A 27,799-nucleotide genomic window follows, 5' to 3' on the forward strand; every position below is an offset into this window, starting at 1 on the left:
CGCCTACTATTGAACTATCGCGACCCACACCCAGGGACTCCAACTGCAACGGCATATCGGGCTACCCCACCGTGGCGGTGCCCTGACACTATCAAACTATACAGCCATCCAGCAACACCAAATTCAGACTAACTTCCAGGCAACTTCGTTCTCATCTCCCAGATTGGTGTTATCAGAGATGATCAGGGTCCTCCCGCAGCTTGGCATGACCGAAGTGCATATACCCGAGCTACTGATCCTTACTTCCACCTATCTCTCGTGCCGAATCAGGCAAGCTGGGGGTGGGAAGACCTCAACAATGTAGGGAGGACAGTTGTTTCCGATATTGCATTGATAAGTTGTCGTGCATATGATTTTTCTCCTAGCAGCATGTCACCTACCCCGACTAGTAGTACAGAAAAAACAAATATAGAAACAAAGTAGGTAGTGGTATACAGAGAAACAAGGTATAAATAAGAAGCAATATCCATCCAACATCGATATATCATCATCAACATCAATTCCTTCGAGAACAAACCATCATCACACTTCAATTATCACTATTACTTAACGCGGCCTTGTCTCTAAAGCTTCCCAATCACCACCACAGGAACAACACCACAAACAGCAGCAAAAGCGAAAGCAAAAGCAATCGAGAATGCACTTCCACCTCATCCCAGCCCTCCTCTCCATCATCACCACCACCCTCCTCTTTACTCCTCTCGTCCGCGCCGACAACGACCTCGACTCTGACGATGTCCCCGACCGGTGCTGGTCCGTCTGCGGTCCCGTCGTAGGCATAACCCAGGGCTGCGACCACCGGTACAACGACAACGATCGCGCCGAGCTCAACTGCATCTGCAACTGGGTCGAGGCACCTACTCTTCTGCCATTGTGCGAGGCCTGTATTGCCAATTATCGCAAAGAGCATGACCATGACGACGACCATGATGCGCATGATAATGGTAGGTTTGCCATTTTCATACATGTTTCGTATAGAAATGAAGAGTTATATGCTAACTATAACAGACGCCTACGACATTCTCACCTCCTGCTCTCTGTCCACGACAACCTGGAATGCAGCGGCCGCTACTTCTGCCCTTCAGTCTGTGAACAGCACGAGTGCTACTGCTACCGCTGCTGGCTCTGGTGCCGGGGCTACTGGTATTGGCTCTGCGGCTTCGACCGGTGGTTCTGCTGCTGCTGCCTCTTCTACTGGTGATGTTAATGGAGCTGCTGGGGTGAGCGTTCCCGGGCTCTCGTCTGTGGCGGTGATGTTGGCCATGGGTATGGGGTACTTGGGTGTGGTTTGAGATAGAAGGATTAGTGATTGAAGAAACGCATGGACGGTCATGGTCATGAGAAAATGAGTTTATATATTGATGAGATGAAGCTATTAACATCTCTAGGATACCTCCGTTGGTTATTTGATATTGGATCTTTGGGTGATGTGTGTGATTGCTTATGGTGGAGGATGATATAAAGTGGTGTTATATATGATAGTTAGGTTTAGGACGCTCCTGACAGAAGTAATATACGATCTGGTTATTCAGTCTTGCAGTCTTTGTGGTGTGCTTATACGGATTCATATTTTGTGGGATGCAAACTTTGCAACTCAGTTGGTAGTAATGTTGTTGCAATATATACACAGATCTTCAGGACATTGTTACTCCAAGCCAAACACAGCTAAAGCCATGTTCCGTCAAATACCACAGCTGCTGGCTATCAGTCGTTATAATCCCTAGAAAGTGGTCATCAACCCCACCTCTTAACAAACAATGACTTCGTTATACCAAAGATTATGCGAGAGCATCGAGAGGTTTGCTCTTTTGATATAAGTCAAACTGACGGTACTGTGCAGATAACAATGGCCATCAGCAACGGACAACGACTATTCAGTGAAACAAGCCTTGAAAGAAACCAATGGTATCTAGGGCGATGCGCTTACGGATGACTTCAAACGAAGCCCAATTAGTGATAAATTACTTATCATACTTTCATTATCAAGTCAGACTCGGAATATGCCCCAAATTAGTCCATTGTGAGAATATAATTTTGCTTTGCAGTCAGATCAATGTCTATAACTGCTAAGTCTTCGAGTTATTGAGATAGTATGGCCTTGAGGACCGGGTTCGAGACATGACGAGGCTCTTCGGTACATGTATAATTATATGCCGTCTGTTATTGCTAAGTACCGGCATATAAGACATACTTACTAGCATTGCGAGACGTCACAGACTGCATTCTGCATGGATAATACAATATATATTGATACAATGTAGTTTATTATTTAGGGTAGTAGCATGGACTGTCTCATACATCTTAGTCAAAGAAATACCTCGCGGTTCTCATAAGCGCGCACATAATGAAACATCCACGCTTCCATAGCTGATAGTCTACCCCAACCAGTCATACGCAGAAAAATCAACGAGAATTCAGCCATGTGTCTCTATCTCCTGTGGGAATTTTGAACACCCAATATGAGTATGTCAGAGAAAATAATGTCAACGAAGTCGTACGGAACTCCTCGACGCTCCTGATATTGCTATGAGGGCCAAGTATCACGGTTCCTTTCCGCTATTTATATAAGTCGAGCACTCGATTGTGAAGTTGAATTTGCTCAACATGCGCGGATCAAAGCTGATGATGATTCAGATTACTGTGGCATTTGAGAAACGCCTGTTACCATAGCAGCGACAAAGATAGCGAAAATATAATGCAAATCATAGCCCCAGACAACAGTACCCCTGGACAAAGAGACGAGTAGAGACTCTTCTAAAACTTTATATTCCACCACTGCCAATCAAAAGCTCTGCTCCTTGGCCTGTGACACTCCGAGTACAAGGTACTGTTTTCATATCTCGGAAATAGACTCCTTCGCACTAGCCCATGTCACAAAGCGTATTTGAGCTCCATTCATACTCAATTGATTGAGGTACACAACAACAGAGTTTGAACAGACGCGGAGCGGAGCATATATTGAAGTCAATTGTACAAATAAGGACACAAGGACCATGAAGGTGGGCAATCAAGAACATATCCATGTTGCGTAAAGTTCCTTTCTGTAGAGCAGGAATAGAGCTAGTAGTGTTCAACATTTAGGCAGTCCGTCATGTACCAGTGTGACATTCTATATAGTGTTTCACAAAGTGTTCTAGAGATCCTTTTTCTTGTAGGCAAGACCCTAATGAGATTACTCTTTATCAAACAATTTGAGGGGGACACTCATATTTTCCAAGTGTGAAAGGTATGATTCCATCCCTGTACTCACTTTTCTGCACTGCTTGAGCAGACGACTGAATAAGGAGGAATGTCTATTTTATCAGCTGATAAGATTTCACTGATGCTTAATGCTATAATCATGATGCCCAATTCAATAATATAGATATTCAGAAAGGAAACAAATCATGATTCCGCAGTGTCCCTTGTCTTATTGTGGAGTGAGAGTTATGCCCGAGTCCAACGTGTCATCGAGTCCGTAGAACATTATACAATCAAAAGTGAGACAGAAGCACAGCGAGCGATATGCTATATACACTTCACACACTACTGGATCTAAATCATATACCAGTATATATCTGGCTACATTAAATTATACTGCCCACTAGCATGATTGCAACCATCATCATCATGTCACACACTGAATCTGATTACAGTGCCTGAAGAACCTGTCACGACTAAGTAACTAGGTAACCACCACCAACCCAGCATAACGTGCACCAGACCCTCATGCCTGTCTGTCTCTCCTTGCTTGAAATCGAAATTACTTTAAACTCCTATCAAAGACACGGGCTAAGCCCAGATAAGCCCACCACCACTTCCTCCTCAATAAACATTTGGACTGGCAAAACAAGGAGTGAGAGCACGCCAGCCACTCTCTAAAAGCCACCTAATCTCCATAATAGATTACAAGCCACATATCACAGCCACAATCAACCAAACCCATCCTACAATCAAAGCACACGCATTCTGCCTAAAGCCCACACACCCGCAACTTGCACCGCCCAACCGGTAAGGACTGTTTACCTTGGGAAATAGGTAAATGCCACGAATACTCACTTAACCACAATACCGTGAATGTGTCCACAACTTACTGTACCAACAACTATGTCCCAACTTTTAAGCCACCACTCCAAACACAAGATATAAATCAAATCAATTATGTAAATAATACTTAAGCGAGGCGATACTTAACTAACTATTAACCACCAAAATCTTGCTGCACATTCCATTCAATCAATCCTGAGTAATAATAATAACAATAATTCCATCGAAAAAATGAGAAAGCAAAAAATTGAATGAAATAAAATAGAAAAAAAAATTCCAAACAACCCACCAATCCGTTGATCAGTAGGGTTTTAGTTAAGAGACTTAAGTACTTAGTTTCCTGCAACATGCAAAGAATCTGCAAAGCTGAACGAATTACGGGAGTAGTAGAACTCGAGCAGTGCAGGGTGAACGAAGGGGAAAGAAATTCTAATAATTCGGAGTTGAACCCTTGCATGAGATTTACTGTAGTGCACGGATGAGTGAGTAATGGATGAGGTAGTCAAGGGTAAGGGGAATTTATTCGGTTTTACTTGGTTTGTGATGGAGGACTCTTTATATAAGTTTGTTGGTTTTGGATTTATCTGTCTGTCGAATTTATGTATATTATTTACTACCACTACCCTTATCTCTCATCTTTGGTTAAAACTTCTATACCCTCAAATGTCCCTATTAGTATCAGAAACTACAGCAAAACGAAGCACAGTTTCAGCTGTTTCATTTTCCGAACTCTCGCTTGTGATTTCCTGTGGCAACAAACCCAGATGGATCAGGTGGCTTACATGGCGGCGCGGCGCTTGCATTGCATTAGGCCCGGTAGCCGGTGCCCAGGATGAAATAGATCAACTTAGACTAGACTAGACTAGACTCTGTACTTAAAACGCCTCCCCTTCGTTTTGCTCAGGTCCATTAAAATTGAGGACAAAAAGCAACGTCGGAGGCTCGGAAATAGATCCAGAACATTAAGTAGGAGATTTTGAAAGATTGGGTAGCAATATTTATTGTCATGGTGGAATAGTTGTTATTATTTTTGGTTCTTCTCTTCCATACTGCTTGGTGGCATGGAATAGGTCTCGCCGCTGCAAAGCATACAAGAAATATTGCATAGCCCACAGTGGGCAGCAGTGGCCCTGACCTGCAAGAAATGGATAGTGATCTGACTTGCCTGCTGAAAAGGGCAAAATGTCTCGGATGAATGGATTGGCAGCTCTGTTCGGTCAAATCAAGTCCATCCGTCAGTCAGTCACCGAATACTTGGGCAGTCAGTAAGCAATTGTAACTTGGCAGAAAAAAGGGAGTCCTTTTCGATGATCAGCGCTTCCTGGCAACGAAATATGAGGCATTCAAATGTGTTAGTCGTGCTTTTCTTGATTTTCATTGTTCGCACCATTGCCACAGAAAATCATGATGCAGCACTGCCGCACTGGCGTTTTACTCTCTTAAGATTGGGTAGATACCCTTGGTGCCCTGACTATTGATTCATGAGGGTGAGGCAGTCGTCGCCGGTTAAATCTTGAGACTATTCTCCGTAGCGCTTTCAGAGTGTGCCTGGTGCTAATTATAAGCATCGAACAACCATTCTGAGTGGCCGGAATTACACTGCACTTTGAATAGTCTTCGATGATCCGAAACTTTTCTTGTACAGTACTCAGTAACAGAGTGAGCTACTTTTTCAGGCGCAACACTTTGTGGTGGACAGGAAGCCAAACCCACACCTGCGGTCTGTTGATCGGATTTTGTCGGAGCGGACCACTCGCTTGCTTTCCACCCACTCACTTTCTGCACCGCCTGCAATAACAACAGTGGCAGCATGTACTTGACATACTGTGTCCATACTGGACCTCTGCCCCTCCCTCTCACCTACTCACTCCCTAACCGATTCCCTGGCGATTTCGACGAAAAGGATCACGTAAAGCGGTCGAGATGGCCCGGAGCGGGCTGCTCCCCCTATCGGCACCGGTCACGGAGCGAATCACACCATTGTTACAGTTATTTAAAATCGAAGCTTCCAATCAGCAAGATCGACTGCGCACTAGGCCGGCTCGTGGTGCCTAGCGGGCTCCAGTCCAATTTGCCTGGAAGGTGAATGGAATCGCTCTCGGTGGACTTGGGAACGGACTAAGAATGTTCTATAGAAACGCTTGGGAGTTTAGCTCGCGCCGGGATCGCCCCCAGAACTCCCCGGTAGACTATGCGACGGGGACTGGCCCAGTCGGCCTCATAAATTACCCTTAGGGCGCCCCCATCAGGTACAAGTACCGAAACCGAATACGTATGTGCTGGAATTTCATCATCTCGATCCCTCCGATGGCTTACGGTTACCGGCCTGCTGTTAGCCTGCGTGGGAGGCGCCAGATGCAGCGGGCCTCTCTCCATAGCAATATCGGGCGGACAACATCCCATCTCGGGCGCTTGCTCGAGAAGAGCGCATGGTAATCTGACGTCTCCAGTCAACAGGTTCTGGTGACACTCTAGCGGGTTCTAGCTCGGGGTGTTAATCCCAAACCGCCAATATTGGGTCCAGTTACCCCCCATAGGAGTAGTGGCCATAGTACTCTGTAGTAAGCCAAACACCGAGGCCTTGCGGATCCGCGAGAATGACCTCGCCACTTTTGTACTACTATTGCGGAAATTGCATTCTCGATTATTCGTGGAAGGTGATGGGTCACTAGGCTTGGTCTCGATGCCCTGAGGGAGGCGAGTCGAAGAAAAGTCAGGGGACAAAAATTACCTACCTAAATCCTGTATGGTAAGTATCAATTTCCCCGAAATGGATAGAGAGAAACTTTTAGGTATTTCTAGGTCCCCGTCGTATAACGGGAGCCATGGAAGGCGTTCAAGACTTGCGTGTCAAGTAAATAGAGGGGAAATGATGGGAATGTCATGTCCAGACGATAATTATAGCACGGGGTAATCTTAACAGCATTTCCGTACCTGTCTCGAAATGACGGCTGCAGGGAAGGGAAGAAAACTGGACGGGAGCACCGCTAACCGCTCATCAGGGGTCTGCTAGATTCCGAGTGACAGGTATGATCCCCCGGCCAGCGTAGGGGGTCAGCCGGCTATCATCCTCCTCCCATGGAATGCCTGATGGGTATCAGGTTGGTGTTCTCCAGATGGTGGTAGAGAGCGGTTGCTTGGAGAGAAATTTTTCATATAGAAATCGAGGTAGCATAACAGTTGCACATCAGCCAACGGACAAACGGGAAAGCTGCAAGAGCTCGTGAATACGGGAGCTTCCCCTATTCGGAGAGGTGATGAAGCTATAGGGCATCCGTTACCCACTTCAGGCGGATCCCGAACCCACCATAGTCTGGCCCTAGGGAGTAGGGACGCGTTGAAGGCTTGCAGCTTTCCCGGATAGGAACCATCAGTCAGGAACCTTTCGGGACCACACAGCACAGTCGTTTTCGTGGACTAGATGGGGTTTCGATTCAGTAGGAAGCCAAGAGGCAGAGGATGGCCTGCGATTGTCCGGAAAACATCCGACAACGAAAAGAGGATGCGATCTTCGAACTGGTGCGTCATGCGTGATGACAGACCTCCGCTCACTCTAACTTTCCTAAGTAGTAGACCTGCTCCTGAGGAAGTCCAGTAGGTAAGGTAGCCCGTGCTGCCGGAAGTGGCAAGAGGGGGGAGGAGAGGATTCGAGGCGGGGTGAGGTGTCCTGAGTGCTCCGGTATCGATTCTCAGGGACGGAGAGACACGTTGACGGAGAGTCTGAAACATTGCGACAGGGGGAACGGACCATACCGTCCGTGATATGGCTTGGCTACGGAGAAGGGGTTGACGATGACGCGGAGGAGGTAATCACCAGAGGAGATGATTTATTAATGGGATCAACAAACCTGGGGATGACAGGGGAAAAGGCGAAAGATTTGGAACAAAGAGAACGCCCCAAAGGAAGGAAAAAACAAAGAAGTGCACATGATGATGATGATGATGAAATACTGATAGTTGCTCTAGATCAGGATCAGGGGGTGTGTGATGTTATTTTCAGATCAAGGCAAGCAAGCAGAGAGGAAGGTGATGGAGGAAAAGTATCCTTTGAGTCAGATTTTCTATTAGCTGGGCCTCCGTACTTCCATTCTCTCTGGCAACCAGCGACACCAGAGGGTCCAGGGGGGGAAATCGCAAAGGGAGAGGGGGGGGGAGGGGGGAAACGGAGAACGAGGAAAATACGGCTGTAATACTGCTAGTTAGAACGAAGGGAAATGATAGATGGTAAATTAGTGCTCGAGGAAGGTATCGGATGGGCGGTGCAGCCGGAGGGAGGCAGAGGAGAGGAAAAGGTACCCCATTCTTTCTACTAATACTGAATAGGTACCTGGCAGCCACTCTGCTGTCGGTAGAGGTACTTAAGTACATGGCAAGTACCAGCTGCCTATCCAAAAGTCATATCATCCGCCCCCCTCCGTATATGCACAGCAGCCAAAAGAACTACGGAGTAGAACCATCAAGCAATCTGAATCAACACTTTTCAGCTTCTTGCGAACTTTACTAACCACCATTGATATCTCTCATTCATCTGGTGATCCACCTTCCTGCTTTTTTGGTTGGACAAATAGTTAGCATTGCTTTTTGTTCTTCTCCCCATTTTTCACTTTTACTTCTTTTGTTATCTTTTTTTTTTTTATTTTCCATTATTTATTCTTGTTCTTGCATCTGTATCCGCATCCTCCCTTCTATTGTTCGCCCTGTTCCTGTTGGACTCATTCGACCTGCCTGTGTGTTTGGACCAATCAGGATCGCACTCCCCTTTTGGGCAAAGCCTCAGATTCTCCATTCTGAATTTGTTCCCACTTCTTCCACTCCCAACGCTACCGGGACTCGCCTTTTTTTTCCTTTCCTCTTCCTTTCTTTTTGCCTCCCGCCACTTAACGAGCTGTGCAGACAACGCGCGCGACGGGCATAGATAGCTCAAAGAGGAGTCAAGGCGGGCAAACGAAGCGCAGACATCTCCGATCAGCGACGGCCGTCTTTTAGTGACTTCATCACCCGGTGATATCAGGATCAAGGTTCTACCACCATCGAAAAAAAAACAAAAAGCACCGATCCGAACCCAAACACAAAAAGCAACGAAAAGCAAGAACTAGGAAGAAGGGAAGAATTGCTAGCAGCACAACAAATTGAAGGAAAATAAGAAAAGCTGCAGCAGCACCAGAAACGAAGAAGGATAAAAGGGAAAAGGAAAAGAAAAAAAAAAAATAAGTAAGAGCCACTAGCGAAGGACATCCCACTGGATACCTTCGATCTTCCCCGTCCGCCGTCCCGTCCCCCATCTGACTCTGGATTACGGGAATCCCTTCATCCCATTCGCTCTCACCTTGGTTGTCTCTGTCTGTCTCTCTCTGGTTGTGTTTGGTTTCTGTGGTTTCGTTTCTCGTTCCCCCCTCCCTTCCAAAAGTTCTACCAGTCTTCAATTCTCTCTATTTGTGTTGATCATCCTCTTTCCCCCCCCCCATCTCCCCATATCCCCCTACTACTTACCCATTTAACATCCGTTTCGGGTAGGGTGGCCCTTATTTAACATTCCCTGGCTATTGTCTTTCTACCATCTCCAACATCCTTCTGACAGTTTCATCTATTGTTGGAATTAGGGAGTCAGACCCGGTGTTCCTGACTTTGGGGGCAAGCCGCGCTTCTCTCGTTGCTTTCTCTCCATCACATTTCCCGCACGATCTATCCAGTGCAGTGCAGCAGAGTGCGTTCAGCCATCCCCATCAATCTTTTTTTTTCTATTTTATTTCAATTTTTCTTCTTGTTTTCCCTCTTTCTCCCTTCCTTGGGGTGTGGATTCGCGGAAGAGCAGAAAAAAAAAAAGACCAGACCAGACCGGACCCGACTAAGCGGTCGCGGTGTTGCCGGCTTTTCTTTCTGCGTGCCGTTTTGGCGGGCGTGCCTTTCCCTTTCCCTTTCCTTCCCTTTTCCCCCCCAGCAGCAACCAGCAGCAATAAGCAGCAACTGCAGCCAAAGAGTGAGATTCCTTTGGTGTTCCTCCTCCTGGACCACCTCCTGCTACTTGCTCGTTCCTCGTTTTCCTTCCCTTCCCCCTCACTCCTCCCAATTCTCCCTCCCTCTCTCCCTCTCCCTCTCTCTCTCTCTCTCTCTCTCTGTTTGGCCGTCAAAAAGCCTTGGGCACTGCTTATCCTTCCCAGGTAGTGGCAGCTCGTTTTCCTTTATTACCCTTATATTCCTCTTCCCGTGTTAAAGCTCCGTTTATTTTCCATTTCTTCCTTCTCTTGCTACCTCGATTTTTTCCGCACCCCGATTTTCTTTTTTCCGAGTTCTCCCTCCCCTGTCCTCTTCTGATGCCCCTAGGGTCTTGAGAAGCGAAAGACAAAACATAAAAAGAAAAAGCAAAAAAAACAAAGAAAAAATAGTTCCTAACATTTTCATGCTAAAGGATACGACGGCCATTGATGACCCAATAGTCACGAGAGATTTATTTCAGCAGCTGTGAGCGATTTTGCTTGTTTTTCTTCGGTTCTCGTCGCTTCCACCGCGCTTTTCCTCTCCGCAGTCAATCAACGATCGGTCACTCCTCCCTCCCCCTCGGAAGTTGACCCTGTTTTGCTACGATTTCCTCGACCTTGCAAACACCCTCGACCAAGTGTGGTTTGACACCCTCCTCTCCGCTAGTGTCCAGCGCCTGTCCGGTCGCTCCTATGTTGGAGTAGTTTCGCCAGACACAACAGTTGCGATCTATTGAAAGGTTTTGTTGTGTGGTGGATCTCAGTGCCCACATTCCTCGGTTTGGTTGCTTCTAGGGATTCTGCAATCTTTTCGCCGCCATGAGCTATCAACAAGCCCAGGACATGTACCACGATAACTCCGCGGCGCGTTCTCCTGGCTCCCAACGCCACCAGCAGCCGCTGCACCGTCAACCCTCTCGTCAGTTTGACGCGTATGGCCCTATGCCCGTGAACCTGTATGACGACATGGCTCGTTACGACACCGGTCGGCTGGAGCGCCTGAACTCGTCGCTGCACAACAACTCCTACGCCTACGATCTGGCGGGCTCCCAGACCTGGAACCCCAACGGCTTTGCCAATGCGCAAGCTCTTGGAGGCATTCGGTCGGCTTCGACCAGCCTCAAGACAACTTCGCGCACTGGCAGGGCAGGCTTGCCAACGGTATGTATTCAATTGCGTGGATGGAAAGAATTTGATGGAATTGGCGTTGCTGACTGACGAGTAGACATGGCTTGATCAGCAGCCTGGCATCCCCAGCGCCTTCTCCAACCTCGGTCCCGGTCCCCTCCAAAGCAGCGCGATGCGCCCGGAAGCCTCTGGTGGTCCGTCGGAAGCGGAGGACGAGTTGATTCCCACCGCCATTGTCATCAAGAACATTCCTTTTGCGGTGAAGAAGGAGCAGCTGGTGCAGCTCATGACTGAGCTCAACTTGCCGCTGCCTTACGCCTTCAACTACCACTTCGACAACGGCGTCTTCCGGGGATTGGCTTTCGCCAACTTCACTTCTGCTGAAGAGACCGCAACCGTCATCGAGGTCCTTAACCATTTCGAGCTCCAGGGTCGGAAATTGCGGGTTGAATACAAGAAGATGCTGCCGCTGCAGGAGCGGGAGCGGATTGAGCGTGAGAAGCGCGAGCGTCGTGGTCAGCTGGAAGAGCAGCATCGCCCCATGGCGACCTCGCAGCTCCAGACTCAGAGTTCCATGTCGTCTCTCACCTCGCACCTTCCCGCTACCTCCCCGTCCCCCGTCTCCCAGCGTGGCCAAAAGTTGGGTAGGTGGCTTGACACCCTTGTGCTGTTTTCTGCAAGTTGCTAACCCATCCCGCGTATCTACAGAGGTCGACCTCAACGATAGCACAACGCTTTCGTACTACTCGCAGCTACTTCTCTTCAAGGAAGATACGGCGCGTGATACCCTCGTGTTCCCGTCCAACCTTTCTCCTGTCCAGCGCCGCACCGTTCATACACTTGCTCACAACATGGGCCTAGGCCATGCGTCTCGGGGATCAGGTGATCAGCGGCAGGTGCATGTTTTCAAGGTCGCTCCTGGCACCAACGTTAGCCCTCCCTTGTCGTCCATCCCAGCCGCTGTCCAGCCAGCGGAGACAGCTCGTCGTGGACTGAACCGCGCCGCAACCATTGATTTCAGTGAGTCTCGCAACGACGGACCCACTCATTTTAACACTTTGCGCGGTCAGCCTTCTGCTGGCTTCCTGGGAGTCTTAGACTCCCCTGGCAACTTTGGCAACACGCAGAATCTTCGAGCCGCCAAGTCGTTTGCAGACCTACGCTCCTACACGCCATCCCCCGTCCCCTCGTCTGCCAGCTTCCCTGCAGCGCTGCAGTCTAACGGTGCGCGCCTGCAACATTACGATGGTGCCACGAGCGGCACTTCCAACACCCCTACGCTTACGTCCGCGCCTTCCGGTTCCTCCCTCGGTATGCAGCGCGACGACAGTCTGTTGGTTAACAGCCTCAGTAGCCTCTCTCTGGGCACTGGAATTGGTGGGCCGAATGCGAGCCCGAGGAGATTGCGGGGTATGTTCTCTTGGGAGCAGCCAGAAAGTCAGCCCTCTAGCGCTGGTCCCATCGGTAGTAACCGATCCATCGGAGTTGGATTTGACGGTCAGTCACAGGAGCGCATGCCCATTAGGCAGCCGAGAGGCCCGATGCCCGAGAAAGGTCCAGGATTTCGACGCCAGAACGGACACCAATCGCGCGGAAGCGACGAGTTACGCACCACTTCTGGTGTAGAGATTATTGTGGAGTAAACACTTTGATGGGAAGACGAAGACGACGAAACTTGTTAGATTGCTTTGCCGCAAGATGCATACGACTCTTATATCACGAGGCCTGATCCTGTTCTGCGATTATTGGCTTACGATTCGATGAGGGATGACGAGATGACACTCAACCGAGAGAACCAAAAGAATATTTCTCTGATCTAGCCAAGTTTAGACGTTATTTTGGGGCAGCCCAGCAGGCACGCTGTTTGAACGCAACCTTTTTATGCTTTTCTCCTTGTTTCGCGGAAAATAAAGACCTCCCCAAAAAGAAAGCTGTGGACTATTTGAGACGCGGGCGCCTTGCATGCAGGAACATTTTTTTTTATCTATACTTTTTTTTTTTTTTCCATTTTACTCTTACTTTTTACCTTCTACAAATTGTGTCGGCGGAAAGCAATATAAAACCAATCATCAACACCTGGATGGCTACGAAGGACGACAACAAAACGGGATTCGGATGTCTTTGTGTGCCCATGGCAAGAGAAATGACTCACCAGCATTTGCATTTAACCTTTCACTTATCTCCTTCTATCTACTTGTTTGTCACTTTGTATATGGGGCATTTTGCATCATTTAATGTTTTTATTTCTCTGTCAGACGTGTCCAATGTGCTTTTGTTCTCTCATCTCCTCTAATCGTGTTTTTTCTGGAGCCCCTGTGATAGTGGGAGTGGAGGAATTGACGGAACGTTGTCGGCATACCACATCGTATGCAATGTGGCTGTTGCCGAGGACGGGTCATTCATTCTCTTTACAAATTTTTCAATTCCCTGACCTGCAGGTGTAATTCAAAAAAAAAAAAACTTGATGGCTTGCATGGCGTGCGTTAGGGGAGATACAGTGGCGAATCGAATGGGCGGAGATTTGCATTCTTTGCAGCTTCTTGGAGGGGGAGAGTTTTGCCTGTGGGTATTTTTCTAGGGATGAGAATGCCCGGGCAACTATCTAGGTGGACAAATGACAACTCTTGCAATATTGTCCGACTTGATGACGTCTCGTGATTTATCCCTTTTCCCGACGGCGGTCTGGCCGGATTATATTTCCCTCGCCATTAGGTGGGCTCATCACCCTCTTCCCTTATCTACCTTTCCATTCAGATCGCCATACCTCCCTTCAACTTACTAGCTGTTGTTTACTGTATTTATATACTGTTGACTCTCTCCATCCCCTTTTCTCTCCTTCAGACCCTCACAGAGCTTGATTGATCAGTTCAGTTGTTGTTTTCATCATGGTCGCTTCGGGACTTACTAGACTGTAGTATAGCATATAGTACTAGGTATAGAGACGTCATTCATTCACTTTCAATGCTCAATCGCATCGGTTCGGTTCAAGTAGTGTAGTACTACTAGTAACAAGTAACGTTTCAATATATGTATGTAGATCACTCTGAAACTACTTATCAACTCAACTAGTAGTACTAACGCGAATATGATATCAGGCGTAAAATATACATACATACATACTATGTGTGGTACTAGTGGTCATTTCATACAAACTGGTTCAAGTATTCATTCAGTTACTAAGGTAGTTAAGATCTACTCACACCATACATATTTAGTACGACTCCTATCATATCACACCCACTCATTTCGTTTGGGTATCAGCAGGGTAGGAATGAATGGGTCAGTCGCATAGAAGGAAAGAAGAGAAGATAATAGAAGGCGGTGAATAAGGTTGACTCGTACAGACCCGTTGATATTAGAGAAAACAGAGAGTACAGAAACATAAAGGGGTAAGAATGATAAGAAAAGAAAGGTCATGGAAATAAATAAATAAATAATAACTTTCCCACTACCGAAACATATCCCCTTTTTCCCATTACAGCGCCCTTGGAAAATTTGACATGAAACACGGAATACACACAAAAGACATCAAGCTGTCAGGGGAGATAAAATAATAATAGTAAAATAAAAGATGGGGGGAAGCAAGGAAGAACTTGGAAATAATCATCTCGAGCTTCGTAGCGTCACGAGAATAAAAGGTGGGCTTTTGTGTTCGTCAGAAGGACGTGACCTGATTTCCTTGCCTCCCTGTTCGGGTGTGATATTGCAGAGGGGGTGGCAGTAGCATCATGATCACAATAAAGAACCCGTTCCTAGCTTTTTTTTCCCTTTAACGATCATTCAATCACCAAACGCCGGAGTTCGTCGGGTATCCACCATCATTTAAGCCTCGGTCTTGCTCTTCTTCTTTTGCTCCACCTTCAGCAGGAGCGCGCGGTTGATGCGCGGCAGAACACCTCCGAAGGCAATAGTGGCGCGGATCAGGGTATCCAACTCCTCATCACCACGGATGGCAAGCTGCAGATGACGCGGGGTGATACGCTTGACTTTGAGATCCTTGGCAGCGTTTCCGGCCAATTCGAGGACTTCCGCAGTCAGATATTCGAGAACAGCGGTGACATACACGGCGGCTGCGATCGGGATTTGTCAGCATGGCTGAAAGAGAAGACAAAGGAAGGTGCGCCTTCTGTAGGCTTAAACAAAAAGGTCGTACCTTTGGCGCCAACGCGCATCTTGTTCTGGGTGTTGTTCTTCAAAAAGCGCTTAACACGACCGCAAGGGAACTGTGGTGGAAGGATACTGTCAGCGAATGGGACTGATGATAGTAGATAGGCTTGAATGTGTGAAGTGAAGCTTTAATGTGAGCGTATATACGGGAGGGATCGTGACCGCCACCCCTCTCAACCTAGTCGCCCAAACCGCGACAAGCCGGTGCGATATAGCTCTTGAAGGATTTGTGTTTGATAAAATAAAGCTATACGCGTGCTTTTGCGAACAAAAAGGCGATCGCGAGGGGCAAAGGAGGCAAAAAGCAAAATCCCACGCCGTAACGGTTTCAGTGGTATGTCGCCGCCAGACGCCATGGGATGGATCAAATGTCATATGCCTGCAGGGAGAAAAAAAAAGGACGAATACGGACCTGCAGACCAGCCTTTGCGCTGTGGGACTTCTGGCTCTTCCCCGCAGAATCCTTGGAGCCGGCCTTTCCACCGATAGACTTTCCCTTTCCACCAGGCATTTTGCAAAAGCGTCGATATTTGGGGCCGCAGGGGCGAAAATGTCGCGTCAGTCGAGTATTGGAAGTGGTAGAACGTGATGGTGGATGTTGGTGCGATCCGATGCAGCACAAGCACGCGCGTTGTTGATGGATGAAGGAGTCAGAAATGTCAGAGCCATCCTGGTCGCTAAAGACGGGCGTCGACCGTCGAGTGGCGCTAGTCCGTTTTGGGAAAACTGCTCAGCTTCCATCCACGGAGATGTCATAACGGGCGAGGTGGTTGTTGGTTGCCGTTGCAAAGGCAGCGATGTACAAGCTTCAAGTCCTTGTATCTTGTCATAATCCGGAGAAAGAATTTCAGCCAGAGCACTGATGGCCTTGCTTTATCGGGCGCATGGAGCTGGAGCTGAGCGTCCACGCCATCGCTGGGTAGAGTCACTCAGTAGTCGAATCCCCAAATGCCAGACATACCACACTTGTGAGCAAATATAATTGTATCAATATACTTGTACCAGTAGGTCTAATCGACGGAGAGAGGACATAGAGACCTTTAAACCGTAACGTGGCGGGTTTGCACACGTTCGTAGCGATATAACAGAGGTTGGCAGGAGAGTGTGCAGACCATGATAGTTGCTCAGCGGATTATCTAAGCGACCAGGTGATCTGTGCCTTTTGCCTTGTCCGGGGGCCGTATGCCTGAGGCTGCAGTTGACCTTGAACCGCCGAATCAGGTAATAAAACTGCGTATCACTTGCTTATCGCCGCTATCTTCCCTTACGCCTTACACTGATACGGCTAAGCCAAGAGAAGTCAAGAGCAATCACGTGATCCTCACTATCTGGACAGCTGTCCGACTTCCCCGGGGCTCCAGTTCCGCAGTTCGAAGTTTCTGTCCTTGCGCACGCGTTCCCCATCCTCCCCAGTTTCACATCATCGTGTGCTGCTCCTCACTTCTCAAGGCTCCCTGGTCTCAGTACTACCGGCAAGATGGTGTCTCCTCAAGTGTAAGCGATTCCTGCGTTAATTTGCATACGACTCGAACGACCATGGTCTGCTATGTCGTGGTGCTACCGGGGGAATAATAACTGACATATCGCCTGTCTTGCAGTACCAACCTGGCCATCATCGTGGTGATGATGCAGCTGGCGAAGAAGGTTCCCTTCGAGGACCCCGATGTCCTGATGCTGGTCCGTGGCATGTACATCTTGTCCAACGTGATCATTCTGGGGGTGTATCTGTACACTCAATCGAAGATCAACAAAAAGAATGGTATGCTTTCTATTCTGCTTTCATTAAGCTACGATTCTCTAATACTTTGCGATCAGATCTGACTACCCTGAAATACGTGGAGCCTGCCCCTATGGGTAGCGGCGAGGAGCCCAAGCCGGTCACCACTACCAACATGGAGTACGACAAGGGACAGCTGCGCCAGCTGATGAGGAGCCAGCTGATGGGTGTGGGTATGATGGGTGTGATGCACCTTTACTTCAAGTACACCAACCCTCTCTTGATCCAGTCCATCATCCCCCTCAAGGGTGCCTTCGAGTCGAACCTGGTCAAGATCCACGTCTTCGGCAAGCCTGCGACCGGTGACCTCCAGCGCCCCTTCAAGGCCAGCAACAGCTTCCTGAACCAGGGCCAGATCAAGAGCGACAAGGCTTCCGTTGAGAACGCGGAGAAGAACTGGAGGGGTGGTGTCAAGGAGGAGTAAGGTGACAGAGTCTGGGGAAGGAGCGCGAGAGATATTGCTAGGCCTTGCCTCCTTTGTATTTATAGATGTGGTTTCAATGGAGTGAGCGCGAATTCACCTTGGATTTGCGCATTTCTGGCTTCACACTGGCTTTCTTGGCAGCTGTGATGGGAGACTTTTATGACTATGCATGTTGTCGATATCATTCGCAATGACCGCTTACTATCAATATAATAGAACCACGTCAGTGGTGACCTCATGTCCTATATTCACCCATGCCGCAGCATGAGTCAGGTGGCGAATAGATAATTAGAAATTCCTATCGATATGGCTTCCCAACCAGGTAGGAGCGGAAACGATGATGAGTGGCGAAGTACCTGCCGATTGCTTTGTTGTCTCATGGCTTGCGTCTCCTGACATACCAACATCGGTGGCCGGTGAAGACAATGAAGGCATATCTAAGCAATACGGGCTGTGGCCACACGGTGTCACTTGCTCGAAGTAACTTGGTGCATTTACCCCATGTAAGGCTGGAGGCTGGATGGGGCCACTTTTTAGCAATACGTAGAAAGTACTAGAACCATGTCCCGGTCTCCGCGACCCTGGACATTGACACGCCAGCATGATCATGAAACCCGAGTCAAACCAGAGCCGTTTGGAGTTGTGCTACACTCCCAAGTCATGTTGTCGCCAATTGAATAAATCCGAGCACACCATTGTGGCGTGGAATTATACTTAGTAGTATGTAGGGACAAACCTTGGTGCGCGGCCTTTAGGCGGCCATAGATAGTTATGCTACGGTACCACTGATGTTATTGTACCGGGAAGAAAGAAAAGTCTCAGCCAGTTGATTCCCAAATCAAAGCCACATGCATCCGTTATCATGCATCTGACATATCGGATTCGTCCATTTGGTTGGAGTATTTAAAAAGAGGCCAGAGCATCACCGACATGGGTACCCTCAGCAATAATATGCATGCATTGTGCCTCCTATGGATCCGTAGCTTTCAAGCAATTAGACGCGTGCCCGGCCGAATGAGATGAACCGTTGGAGCCATCATCCCACTCATCCCGCTCCAGAAAGGAGAGAAAAAAAAATATGACCAAGCGCGTGATGACCGGTGAGGACTCCGGTGAATTAATTTGGGTGACGGGAGAGACCCAAGAGGGGCCAGAATAATAAGAATGGGGAAGGCGAAGGTACCGCCTTTGGGGTCCAGCCACGCGACTCCAACATGGAGGGGTACTGGACTAACGTTATTCCATCACCGGGATCACGGGCCGAAAGCGGCAAGGCCGGCACTGCCCCTCTTTTTGGGTTGAAAGAGTAGTTAGTTAGCAGTATTTTCTGGAGTGAATAATAATAACAACTGACTACCTAGTTACCTAGTAAATACTACTATGGTATTTGACTCCTACGGATGGGCCGATTCTATTACATCATCTCATCTCGTCCGGTTTCTTCGCCTCCGCGGCAGTCTACGGGTAGGATCGTAACAAAAACCCGGGGGATAGACCCGTTGTCCCGAGCTGGAGTTCCGTATAACCTAGGTAGAAGGTATCAATTGAACCCGACGAACTGGCAAAATATTCTCGAGAATCGAGATAGTGAAGGGTGAGTACCCGGCGTGATGGAGGGGGGACACGCTCATTGGTCGGTACGGCAGCTGCCGAGGGGGAGCAGGAGATCCAAATATCGTGAGTCTCCTGCTTTGCCCGGTGTATGAAACCGGAAAGGGCTGCTGGGGAACTGGGGAGCGGCGCAAGCCGGGAATCCCAGCTGACAATTGACCCATCTTCATGCCGTGGCAGAGCTCAGGTAGCTTTTGCCCCGTCTGTCTCCCCGGTGTGCGCATTCGACTGGGCGCGGCATCTGTACCTCCTCCAGGAGCGGAGGACCCAGTAGAAGGCCTGACCTGGTCGTTGCGTCAGTCCTGAGGTTCCCTCCCCCTCTACCCTTTTTCTACTTCCCCTCCCCCGCCGCTGAACTTTTCCTTCCTTCCTTTTACTTTCTCTCTTCTTCTTCTTCATCCATCCTCTCCTCATCACATCTGTCCTCTTTCCATCCAATTCACCCTCAAGTGAGTCTTCCCCCCATTTGGCTTTGCATCTTGCACATCATCTCCTTCTCTGCCAGCTTCCCCCCTCCCCCCCCCTCTCATTACATCACGAAGCTTTGACTGACCTATTACCTTGCCGATCAGACACATCTACACAATGGCTCCCAAGGTACGCCAATGACTTATCAGGCGTGGTTCAGCTATCTACCAGCCTGATGATCTTGTATACTCACATCAATGCCATTTAGGTCGGTATCAACGGCTTCGGTCGTATCGGACGTATCGTAAGTTGCTCTTCCCTCATTACTGCTTCCGGGTGGTAGAGACTAACATGAGTGTACAGGTCTTCCGTAACGCGTGAGTGCCGTCTTTCACCGTCACTCGATGGCCCTAGTTGGGACCCATGGAGTCTAATCGACATTGCGAGAACGTTATACTGACATGTTTGGCTGCACAGCATCAACCACGGCGAGGTTGACGTCGTTGCTGTCAACGACCCCTTCATCGAGACCCACTATGCTGTACGTTCTGCCTCCTACATTGTCTGCTACACATCAACAAGAAAGCAAGTGGCTAACGGAGTGAATCTGCGATAGGCCTACATGCTCAAGTACGACAGCACCCACGGCCAGTTCAAGGGCACCATCGAGACCTACGAGGAGGGTCTGATCGTCAACGGCAAGAAGATCCGCTTCTTCGCTGAGCGTGACCCCGCTGCCATCCCCTGGGGCACCACTGGCGCTGACTACATCGTCGAGTCCACTGGTGTTTTCACCACCCAGGAGAAGGCCTCCGCTCACTTGAAGGGTGGTGCCAAGAAGGTCATCATCTCTGCTCCTTCCGCTGATGCCCCCATGTTCGTCATGGGTGTCAACAACACCTCCTACACCAAGGATGTCAACGTCCTCTCCAACGCCTCTTGCACCACCAACTGCCTTGCTCCCCTCGCCAAGGTCATCAACGACAAGTTCGGCATCGTTGAGGGTCTCATGACCACTGTCCACTCCTACACCGCTACCCAGAAGGTCGTCGATGCCCCCTCCAACAAGGACTGGCGTGGTGGCCGTACTGCGGCCCAGAACATTATCCCCTCCTCCACCGGTGCTGCCAAGGCTGTCGGCAAGGTCATCCCCACCCTTAACGGCAAGCTCACTGGTATGGCCATGCGTGTGCCCACCTCCAACGTCTCCGTTGTCGACTTGACCTGCCGCCTCGAGAAGGCCACCAGCTACGACGAGATCAAGAAGGCCATCAAGGATGCTTCCGAGAACGAGCTCAAGGGTAAGTTCCTACGTATAAATGATACCGTGGGGTTCGACAACTAATCCTTTTATAGGCATCCTCGGCTACACTGAGGACGACATCGTCTCCTCCGACCTTAACGGTGACGACCACTCCTCCATCTTCGACGCCAAGGCCGGTATCGCCCTCAACTCCAACTTCGTCAAGCTCGTCTCCTGGTACGACAACGAGTGGGGTTACTCCCGCCGTGTTGTCGACCTCATTGGTAAGGACACTCTTGTCTCCCCTCAAAAATCGGTGACATCTTACTAACCTCTCTTCTAGCCTACATCTCCAAGGTTGATGCCCAGTAGGAATCAGGACGGCAAACTGAATTCAGAAGTGTGCTGTGAGTGAGACTGATTGCCGAGCGCAGACGGCTCTCGTGGAACCCAGCGTGTGGGGAAGCTTGAGAAGGTCTTAACTCCTAGCGTAAAAGCTCATGATGACGTACAATTTAATGAAATGATACAATGTTCATATTTCACGTTCAAAATGACGGCCTTGGTCAGTGCGTAAGATGTTAACGACGGCATACTAACTTCGTAGGGAACCGGTAGCATTGGCAATGTAGTTCTGAGCATGCATTGGTTGAAAACGTCGACCCCAGATGCAAAGCTGTGGTGAATGACTAAGCTCTGCAGTGAATGGAAAAGGCGTATGCTTGATCGACTTCGGCGAGCCGCGGGATTTTCTCGGCGTTTTCTAGCGGTGCAAGAAGGATGATACCACGGGCTTCTGGTCCATGCCACATCCCGGTCATTGCAGATTTTCGTAACCTCCTTCAAGAAACGAAACGAGCTCAATATCCCCATCTTCAGTGTCCACTTGGTACTTTTGGGTGGACCGAGGGGTGTCCGCGGCCATCCAAGTCACGTGGAGGGCAGCTCGACCACGGATTTTAGAGCTACATTGATCCAAGACTCCTGGACCAGATCTCCTATGCTGGTGTGCGCGTTGCGGTGACTACCGTACCAACAGCCACCCGTGGCCCTTTAGACTTGGCCTCAAGTTGTTATTTTGCGACGCTTTAACTTTCTTCTGATACGGCCTGGTCCTCCTTGCATTGGTCGTTGTCGCGGCTGAGCCTCTGAGCTTCGGACCTAGTACTATCTAGTTCCCTTGTTTTGTGCTCTCTCTTGACTCTCCATACAGCGACCTCGGTTCTGCTTGTGTGCTGGTTCGCAAGGCTCCAACCCCGACCACCTTAGTCTAATCTCTTACTTATCTCTCACTTGTCTGCCACCTGTGCCTTGGGTCATCTGCTTTCGTCGTATTCCCGGTGTTACTTTTGAGGGGAACTCCACCGTCTAGTGAACATTATCTGATTCTAATCTGCGCATTTGACCATGACATTTGCGCACTGGTAAATTTTCAGTCAGGAAGAAACCAGGCGCTCTCACACATCCAATCTCCATGGCAATGGACGAGGACGAAGACACCGTCATGGGAGAGGCAGGCTCCCACCACCCCACCTCTGTTTCTTCACATCAATGGCCAAGCAATGGGCCCAGTAGCCAGGGTGCTGGCCAGCTCAATGGTAGCTCGGATCCATCGATTGCACCGCCATTGCTGGGCCCGACCATGAAGCTGCCGTTGTCTGTACACTCGGGAGACCCGAGGCCTGTGAACACAGCATCGGCAGAAGATCAGGGAGTATCGCCACCTAAAAGCCTGCCCAAGTCAGACTCTGGCGACGCCACTACTGAAGACTTTGACAAGCAAGATAGTCTTGTCGAGGACAACTCGGATTGGACTGATGAGGATACTGTAGCCCGCACTGGGCTTCCCATCGCCTCACTCCCTTCTGGGTTATGTTATGACGTTCAGATGCGTTATCACTGTGAAGTGCGGCCGACAGCGGATGTTCATCCAGAGGATCCGCGACGCATCTACTACATTTACAAGGAACTTTGTCGAGCGGGACTAGTCGATGATCCCGAATCGTGCCGTCCGCTTGTCTCACGACCGCTGAAGCGCATCAATGCTCGCAATGCTACTGAAGCGGAGATCTCGCTGATTCATACGCCTGACCATTTTGCATTCGTAGAAAGCACCAAAGGTAGACCCATGTTAAATGTCTTTCAAATTCTGGTTCATGTTCTGGTTCTCTAACGGTTAACAGACATGTCTGATGATGAGCTCATTGCATTGGAACACACACGTGACTCGATATACTTCAATAAATTGACATTTGCATCATCGATTTTGTCAGTTGGAGGCGCGATTGAGACCTGCTTGGCTGTTGCAACCCGGAAGGTCAAGAATGCTATTGCAGTGATCCGGCCTCCCGGGCATCACGCCGAGCACGACAAAACTATGGGATTTTGTCTGTTCAATAATGTCTCTGTAGCAGCCCGTGTTTGCCAGAATCGACTAGGCGATAGCTGCAGAAAGATTTTGATTCTCGACTGGTATGCTTAGCCCTTTTTCACTTCAATCTGCGGAGATACTGACCGACTAGGGACGTGCATCACGGTAATTAGGGGCTCATAATACGCATGGAAAGCATCTGACTCACTTTTCTAGGGAATGGTATTCAAAAAGCTTTCTATGATGACCCTAATATCTTATACATCTCACTCCATGTGTATCAGGATGGGAAATTCTATCCTGGAGGGGAAGAAGGTGACTGGGATCACTGTGGCGAAGGCCCGGGTGTTGGAAGGTAGGCTGCTAGATTTTTGAATTGTGCAAGCTTCTCTGACATTTTCAGAAACGTGAATATACCTTGGCCGAGCCAAGGGATGGGCGATGGTGACTATATGTATGCTTTTCAACAAGTTGTCATGCCAATTGCCCATGAGTTCAACCCGGACCTTGTCATCGGTATGTAAGGACCCGAGTAGTGGGCGTGTATCTCTAACATGGATCAGTTGCCTCCGGGTTTGATGCGGCTGCAGGCGACGAGCTTGGTGGATGTTTTGTTACCCCTTCGTGCTACGCTCACATGACACACATGCTCATGACGCTTGCCAATGGCAAGGTTGCTGTTTGTCTCGAGGTATGCGCACACAGAGGTTGTTGAGAATTGTAGGCTTACCAAATAATAGGGTGGTTATAACTTTAGGTCTATCTCCAAGTCAGCACTCGCTGTCACGAAAACGCTGATGGGAGACCCGCCGGACCGACTTCATACCACTTCACCCTCAGCTCTGGCCACCACAACTGTACGGCGTGTGATGATGATCCAGTCGCATTACTGGCACTGCATGTACCCTAAAGGGCCTCCTCAGGATGGGCTCTTCACTGATAGGCTTCATGGTAAGGTTCCGCACCCTTTACCCGGCAATACTGACTCCTGCAGATGTTATACGCGCTTACCAGTCAAAACAACTTTACGACAACTACAAGCTCACATCTCTCTTCATATATCGTACTGCCATCTCCCGGTCATTCGAAAATCAAGTTCTAGCAAGGTAAGTAGACCCACAACGAGTTTGGCTGTGCTAACTCCATGCAGCCCCAACTATCACCAAGCCGTGCCACTTGTAGTGATATTCCATGATCCGTAAGTTCGCGGCCGATTAATTGTCGGCGAATCAAGCGTTTAGTTAACCATACGCAGTCCTGAGATCATGGGTTTGCCCCATCCGGTCACCAACAAGTTGGAAGCCCATAACTGCTGGCTGGTATGTGTCTGCGCCATAATATTGCACATCTGCTGACAGTAGTAGGCTGATGTCATGAAGGAATACATTGGGTGGACTGTGAGCAAGGGGTATGCTGTCATCGATGTCAATATCCCTAAGCATGTTACGATCGATCCTGTAAGCTCGTTGACTATATCAGCTGTTGAATGAATACTGATCCATACAGTCATCCGGTAAATATGAAGAAGAAGACGATAATCGGCCCACAGCTACGGAGGAATTGGCGGGCTACCTGTGGGATAACTATATCGAGTTAGTGATGCCGAGATTATCATCAGGCAGCCTAAAACTGACAATTGCAGACCGAGCGAGGCCACCGAAATCTTCTTCATGGGCGTAGGCAATGCTTTCTACGGAGTAGCCAACCTACTGATCAACAGAGGTGAGTTATCTTGCTCAAAAGGGGAGCAGCTGCTGACGTGTGAACAGAAACATTGTATAAACGAGTGAACAGCGTTGTTTCCTTCGTTGCCGAGAATCCGGTTCGCGCTATAGCCTCCCACACCCAGGTCTGGCTGTCGCGATGGTACAAAGATGTAAGCCGACCGACCCCTTCAAATCCTGTGGTTTCATACTCACATCCACTAGAACTCCCTTGTCTTCGTCTCGCACACGCACGGCGTCTGGAACAACGTGGAGACTCGGCGCAAGCCATCCAAGCGCTACGGCCAGCTCATCCAATCGCCTAAAGCCAGTCTGAGTGAGATGCTCATGCACCACAAAGAGGAGGTATACCAATGGATCTCCGAGCGTGCGGACGTGCAAGATAGCGAGGAGACGGAAGATGAGAAGAAACCCAAGTCGAAGAGCCGGTCCCCGACGAAGGAGAACCAGGCAGAGCCCCGTTCGGTGCCGGGCTGAGCGGGGTCTTAAGTGGAGTGCGCGCTGTAATTTTGTTTGTGTTGGATCTATGCATAGGTGGAAAGTTCGGTTTTGTCTTGGACAATCATTGCAATTGTACCTAGTAGAGATGCAGGGTACTGGTTGAGCATACTTCATGATAAGGCATTCCGCTGTTGTTGTTCACATATCCCACACTAATTATAGGGTAGCCCTATATTTGGATTTGTTAGTGTGCCGGGCAGGAAGAACAGTTCTTCATCCCATCCATTGTAGTCCAGGTTGCCGCAGAAAACCATAACCACATCCATCCAGAAACCCCTCATACAACAATAGATTCAACTCACGCAAGGCCTCCCATCAATATATTATTTAAAATATCTCGCCTACAAAACAATACTATCTCACCCCACTAACTAGAACCCACTGCAATACGAGCAACCTGCAGACACACCCGCTGACTATTTAATCTCCTGCCAAGGAAACCCCATCCGATCATCCGAATCTCCGCAGCCGAAGTGAGACATACATGAGTAGTTCATCCATGACTCCTCCACAGCCGAATCTCATGATTGGATCGCGATACCTATTATGACTTACATCCGACATCACGCTGCTTATGTGCTTACTTATGCACCTGACCATGACATACTCAATAGTATTTTTAGCCATACGCATCTAATTATCTCTCTCTCACACACATAATGTAACTCTAATGTCTCACGCACGAACCCCGCGGGGTAATCCGCACTGCAATACTTCTCATATTTGCATATGTACGGATCGGACGGGACTGAAATGAGCCTCCTCGCAAGTGCATGCAATGGCAAGATAATTGCAGGTTTAATATATGGGACGCCTGAATATACGCGGTGAGATGGAATCCATTGGTTGGGTTTCAGTCCAGGTCAGTTGATTCAGCGAGGATTGTGCGCTTCGGTGATGTTCGATTGGAATAGATGTGGGTGTTAATTTTTCGGGGTGGTACTATGTGCTGCTAATGCATTTGGTGGACTGCTAATGTACTTGGCGATGGAGATGGAGAGGAGATGTGAGACATTATGACCTATGCCTATGTCTTTGTTATGGATGGGTGGGATGATGTAGTTGCTGTAGTTGCTATTGGTCTCATCACTCCATAAATATATGTAGCTATATGTACAGACTAGAAAATAAATAGACATATAAACCACCCTTCCTCCCTCCATCCAAATCCTATCCCATCCAACAATCCACACAACAACACCTCCCATCAAAACCACTCAAACCACTATACCGAAATGCATCTCACCACCAAAACCCTCCTCTCCCTCCTGCCCCTCCTTCCCCTAACCACCGCCACGGGCTCCGCCATCGTGCAAAACAACTGCACCTCCCCCATCTACCTCTGGTCCGTGGGCGGCTCCGTCAGCAGCATGCAAACCATCGACCCGGGCTCCAGCTACAGCGAGACCTTCTACTACGATTCGACCTCCGGCGGCGTCGCCCTGAAGATTACCACCACGGAGAACGGTCTGTACAGCGGCGCTCCGCAGACGGATTACGCCTACACTTTGGATACCTCCTCCGGTAACGTGTTTTATGATATCTCTGATGTCTATGGCGATGCGTTCTCGGGCAGCGTCGTTAGTCTTGTCTCGAGTGATGCTAGCTGCGAGAGTATCTGTTGGGCTGGGGGAGTGCCCCCTGCTGGGAGTGTCGTGAGGAGTTGTCAGGATGAGGCGGATGAGGTCTTGACGGTTTGTGCGGATAGTTGTTAGAGTTGGATGGATTGGTGGGTTGGGGGTCTAGAGTGGCTAATCAAGGATCAGAGATGATTGGGGTATTGGAGGGTTTAATGTGATATTGTTATTTGTGTTGACTTGTGGATTTATCCATTGTGCCATGTCTGGTGAAGTGTGCTTGTGCGTAGGTATGTCACTAGCTCAATTTATTGATTGTATGCCATGCCATGATGTTCACCGGGTTTAAGTATAGAGTAGGGCAAGCTTGTATTACATCATAGTGGTTTTTTTTTTTTTTTTTTTTTTTTTTTTTTTTTTTTTTTTTTTTATTTTTTTTTCACTGGAAAGTACTAAGTAGCTGTGTCACGGTCCGGTAGTATATATATATATATATATATAATTATGAAGTAATGAATATATGGTCTGGCTTTCAGTGAAGGATGCCTGATGAGAGCCAATCAATGTGTCGATGACGATATGGTAGGGCACGATGGCTTATCCACTACATATATACTCGCGTATTTGTTAATGTGTTTGTAGCTGCTGCATGCATCTATTTTAATATAGTGAACAGGTGTTCGCCGTACTCGGCTGGATATACTCAGTAAGAGGAGACAATGAGATTTGAATGAAGATACTAGATGACCGCCAATGAATACTGTGTAGAAGAGGTAATACCGGTTTATGAGAAGACACTATTACTTTGAGTTGTTCGGATCCTTGGGACTCATGAATTTGAATGTAGACTGATAATTGGAATCTGCA

General features: G+C 48.8%; 8 protein-coding genes across 8 annotated transcripts; 6 read left to right on the forward strand and 2 right to left on the reverse strand.

Annotated features, from left to right (window-relative positions):
* The first annotated feature begins 332 nt into the window (after positions 1–332).
* On the forward strand, positions 333–1,565 carry BO83DRAFT_37618 (putative GPI anchored protein). The gene is made up of 2 exons (XM_025530648.1): positions 333–944; positions 1,009–1,565. Exons 1-2 carry the CDS (start codon positions 638–640, stop codon positions 1,290–1,292), a joined length of 591 nt encoding a protein of 196 aa, XP_025387866.1. The 5' UTR covers positions 333–637; the 3' UTR covers positions 1,293–1,565.
* An 8,559-nt stretch (positions 1,566–10,124) lies between these two features.
* On the reverse strand, positions 10,125–10,431 carry BO83DRAFT_378675 (uncharacterized protein). Its single transcript, XM_025531316.1, has one exon. The coding sequence runs from the start codon at positions 10,423–10,425 to the stop codon at positions 10,246–10,248; it is 180 nt and encodes a 59-aa protein (XP_025387867.1). The 5' UTR covers positions 10,426–10,431; the 3' UTR covers positions 10,125–10,245.
* A 389-nt stretch (positions 10,432–10,820) lies between these two features.
* On the forward strand, positions 10,821–12,772 carry BO83DRAFT_389045 (putative R3H domain protein; the record flags this gene model as incomplete). The annotated part of the gene is made up of 3 exons (XM_025532783.1): positions 10,821–11,162; positions 11,227–11,773; positions 11,838–12,772. The coding sequence occupies 3 exons, from the start codon at positions 10,821–10,823 to the stop codon at positions 12,770–12,772; spliced, it is 1,824 nt and encodes a 607-aa protein (XP_025387868.1).
* Positions 12,773–14,748: 1,976 nt separating this feature from the next.
* On the reverse strand, positions 14,749–16,142 carry htz1 (histone H2AZ). Its single transcript, XM_025532528.1, has 3 exons — positions 15,709–16,142; positions 15,283–15,352; positions 14,749–15,199 (listed from the first exon to the last, which is right to left on the reverse strand). Exons 1-3 carry the CDS (start codon positions 15,805–15,807, stop codon positions 14,952–14,954), a joined length of 417 nt encoding a protein of 138 aa, XP_025387869.1. The 5' UTR covers positions 15,808–16,142; the 3' UTR covers positions 14,749–14,951.
* A 543-nt stretch (positions 16,143–16,685) lies between these two features.
* BO83DRAFT_408445 (PHO88 family protein) lies at positions 16,686–17,776 on the forward strand. Its single transcript, XM_025534043.1, has 3 exons — positions 16,686–16,790; positions 16,895–17,055; positions 17,112–17,776. Exons 1-3 carry the CDS (start codon positions 16,774–16,776, stop codon positions 17,495–17,497), a joined length of 564 nt encoding a protein of 187 aa, XP_025387870.1. The 5' UTR covers positions 16,686–16,773; the 3' UTR covers positions 17,498–17,776.
* A 1,917-nt stretch (positions 17,777–19,693) lies between these two features.
* Positions 19,694–21,131, forward strand: gpdA (glyceraldehyde 3-phosphate dehydrogenase GpdA; the record flags this gene model as incomplete). The annotated part of the gene is made up of 7 exons (XM_025535340.1): positions 19,694–19,705; positions 19,785–19,820; positions 19,880–19,893; positions 19,994–20,057; positions 20,133–20,817; positions 20,873–21,043; positions 21,103–21,131. The coding sequence occupies 7 exons, from the start codon at positions 19,694–19,696 to the stop codon at positions 21,129–21,131; spliced, it is 1,011 nt and encodes a 336-aa protein (XP_025387871.1).
* Positions 21,132–22,233: 1,102 nt separating this feature from the next.
* hdaA (histone deacetylase hdaA) lies at positions 22,234–25,591 on the forward strand (the record flags this gene model as incomplete). The annotated part of the gene is made up of 15 exons (XM_025528510.1): positions 22,234–22,879; positions 22,943–23,231; positions 23,282–23,295; positions 23,347–23,485; positions 23,534–23,646; positions 23,694–23,821; positions 23,871–24,081; positions 24,125–24,236; positions 24,281–24,328; positions 24,386–24,449; positions 24,495–24,587; positions 24,637–24,722; positions 24,773–24,852; positions 24,900–25,006; positions 25,059–25,591. The coding sequence occupies 15 exons, from the start codon at positions 22,234–22,236 to the stop codon at positions 25,329–25,331; spliced, it is 2,403 nt and encodes an 800-aa protein (XP_025387872.1). The 3' UTR covers positions 25,332–25,591.
* An 894-nt stretch (positions 25,592–26,485) lies between these two features.
* Positions 26,486–27,150, forward strand: BO83DRAFT_38888 (putative BYS1 domain protein). Its single transcript, XM_025532773.1, has one exon. It carries the CDS (start codon positions 26,591–26,593, stop codon positions 27,068–27,070), a length of 480 nt encoding a protein of 159 aa, XP_025387873.1. The 5' UTR covers positions 26,486–26,590; the 3' UTR covers positions 27,071–27,150.
* Positions 27,151–27,799: the final 649 nt, after the last annotated feature.

This window comes from Aspergillus eucalypticola, assembly GCF_003184535.1.
Source record: "Aspergillus eucalypticola CBS 122712 chromosome Unknown BO83scaffold_13, whole genome shotgun sequence".
In the NCBI taxonomy this organism is placed as follows: domain Eukaryota; kingdom Fungi; phylum Ascomycota; class Eurotiomycetes; order Eurotiales; family Aspergillaceae; genus Aspergillus; species Aspergillus eucalypticola.

Coding starts and splice junctions, on each gene's coding strand:
- BO83DRAFT_378675 (XM_025531316.1), bottom strand. CDS start 10,425: ATGAAAATGTTAGGAACTATTTTTTCTTTGTTTTTTTTGCTTTTTCTT.
- BO83DRAFT_408445 (XM_025534043.1), top strand. Junction 17,056..17,111: donor GAAGATCAACAAAAAGAATG/GTATGCTTTCTA, acceptor CTTTGCGATCAG/ATCTGACTACCCTGAAATAC.
- BO83DRAFT_38888 (XM_025532773.1), top strand. CDS start 26,591: ATGCATCTCACCACCAAAACCCTCCTCTCCCTCCTGCCCCTCCTTCCC.
- htz1 (XM_025532528.1), bottom strand. CDS start 15,807: ATGCCTGGTGGAAAGGGAAAGTCTATCGGTGGAAAGGCCGGCTCCAAG. Junction 15,353..15,708: donor GCGCAAAGGCTGGTCTGCAG/GTCCGTATTCGT, acceptor CTTCCACCACAG/TTCCCTTGCGGTCGTGTTAA. Junction 15,200..15,282: donor GATGCGCGTTGGCGCCAAAG/GTACGACCTTTT, acceptor TCCCGATCGCAG/CCGCCGTGTATGTCACCGCT.
- BO83DRAFT_37618 (XM_025530648.1), top strand. CDS start 638: ATGCACTTCCACCTCATCCCAGCCCTCCTCTCCATCATCACCACCACC. Junction 945..1,008: donor CCATGATGCGCATGATAATG/GTAGGTTTGCCA, acceptor TAACTATAACAG/ACGCCTACGACATTCTCACC.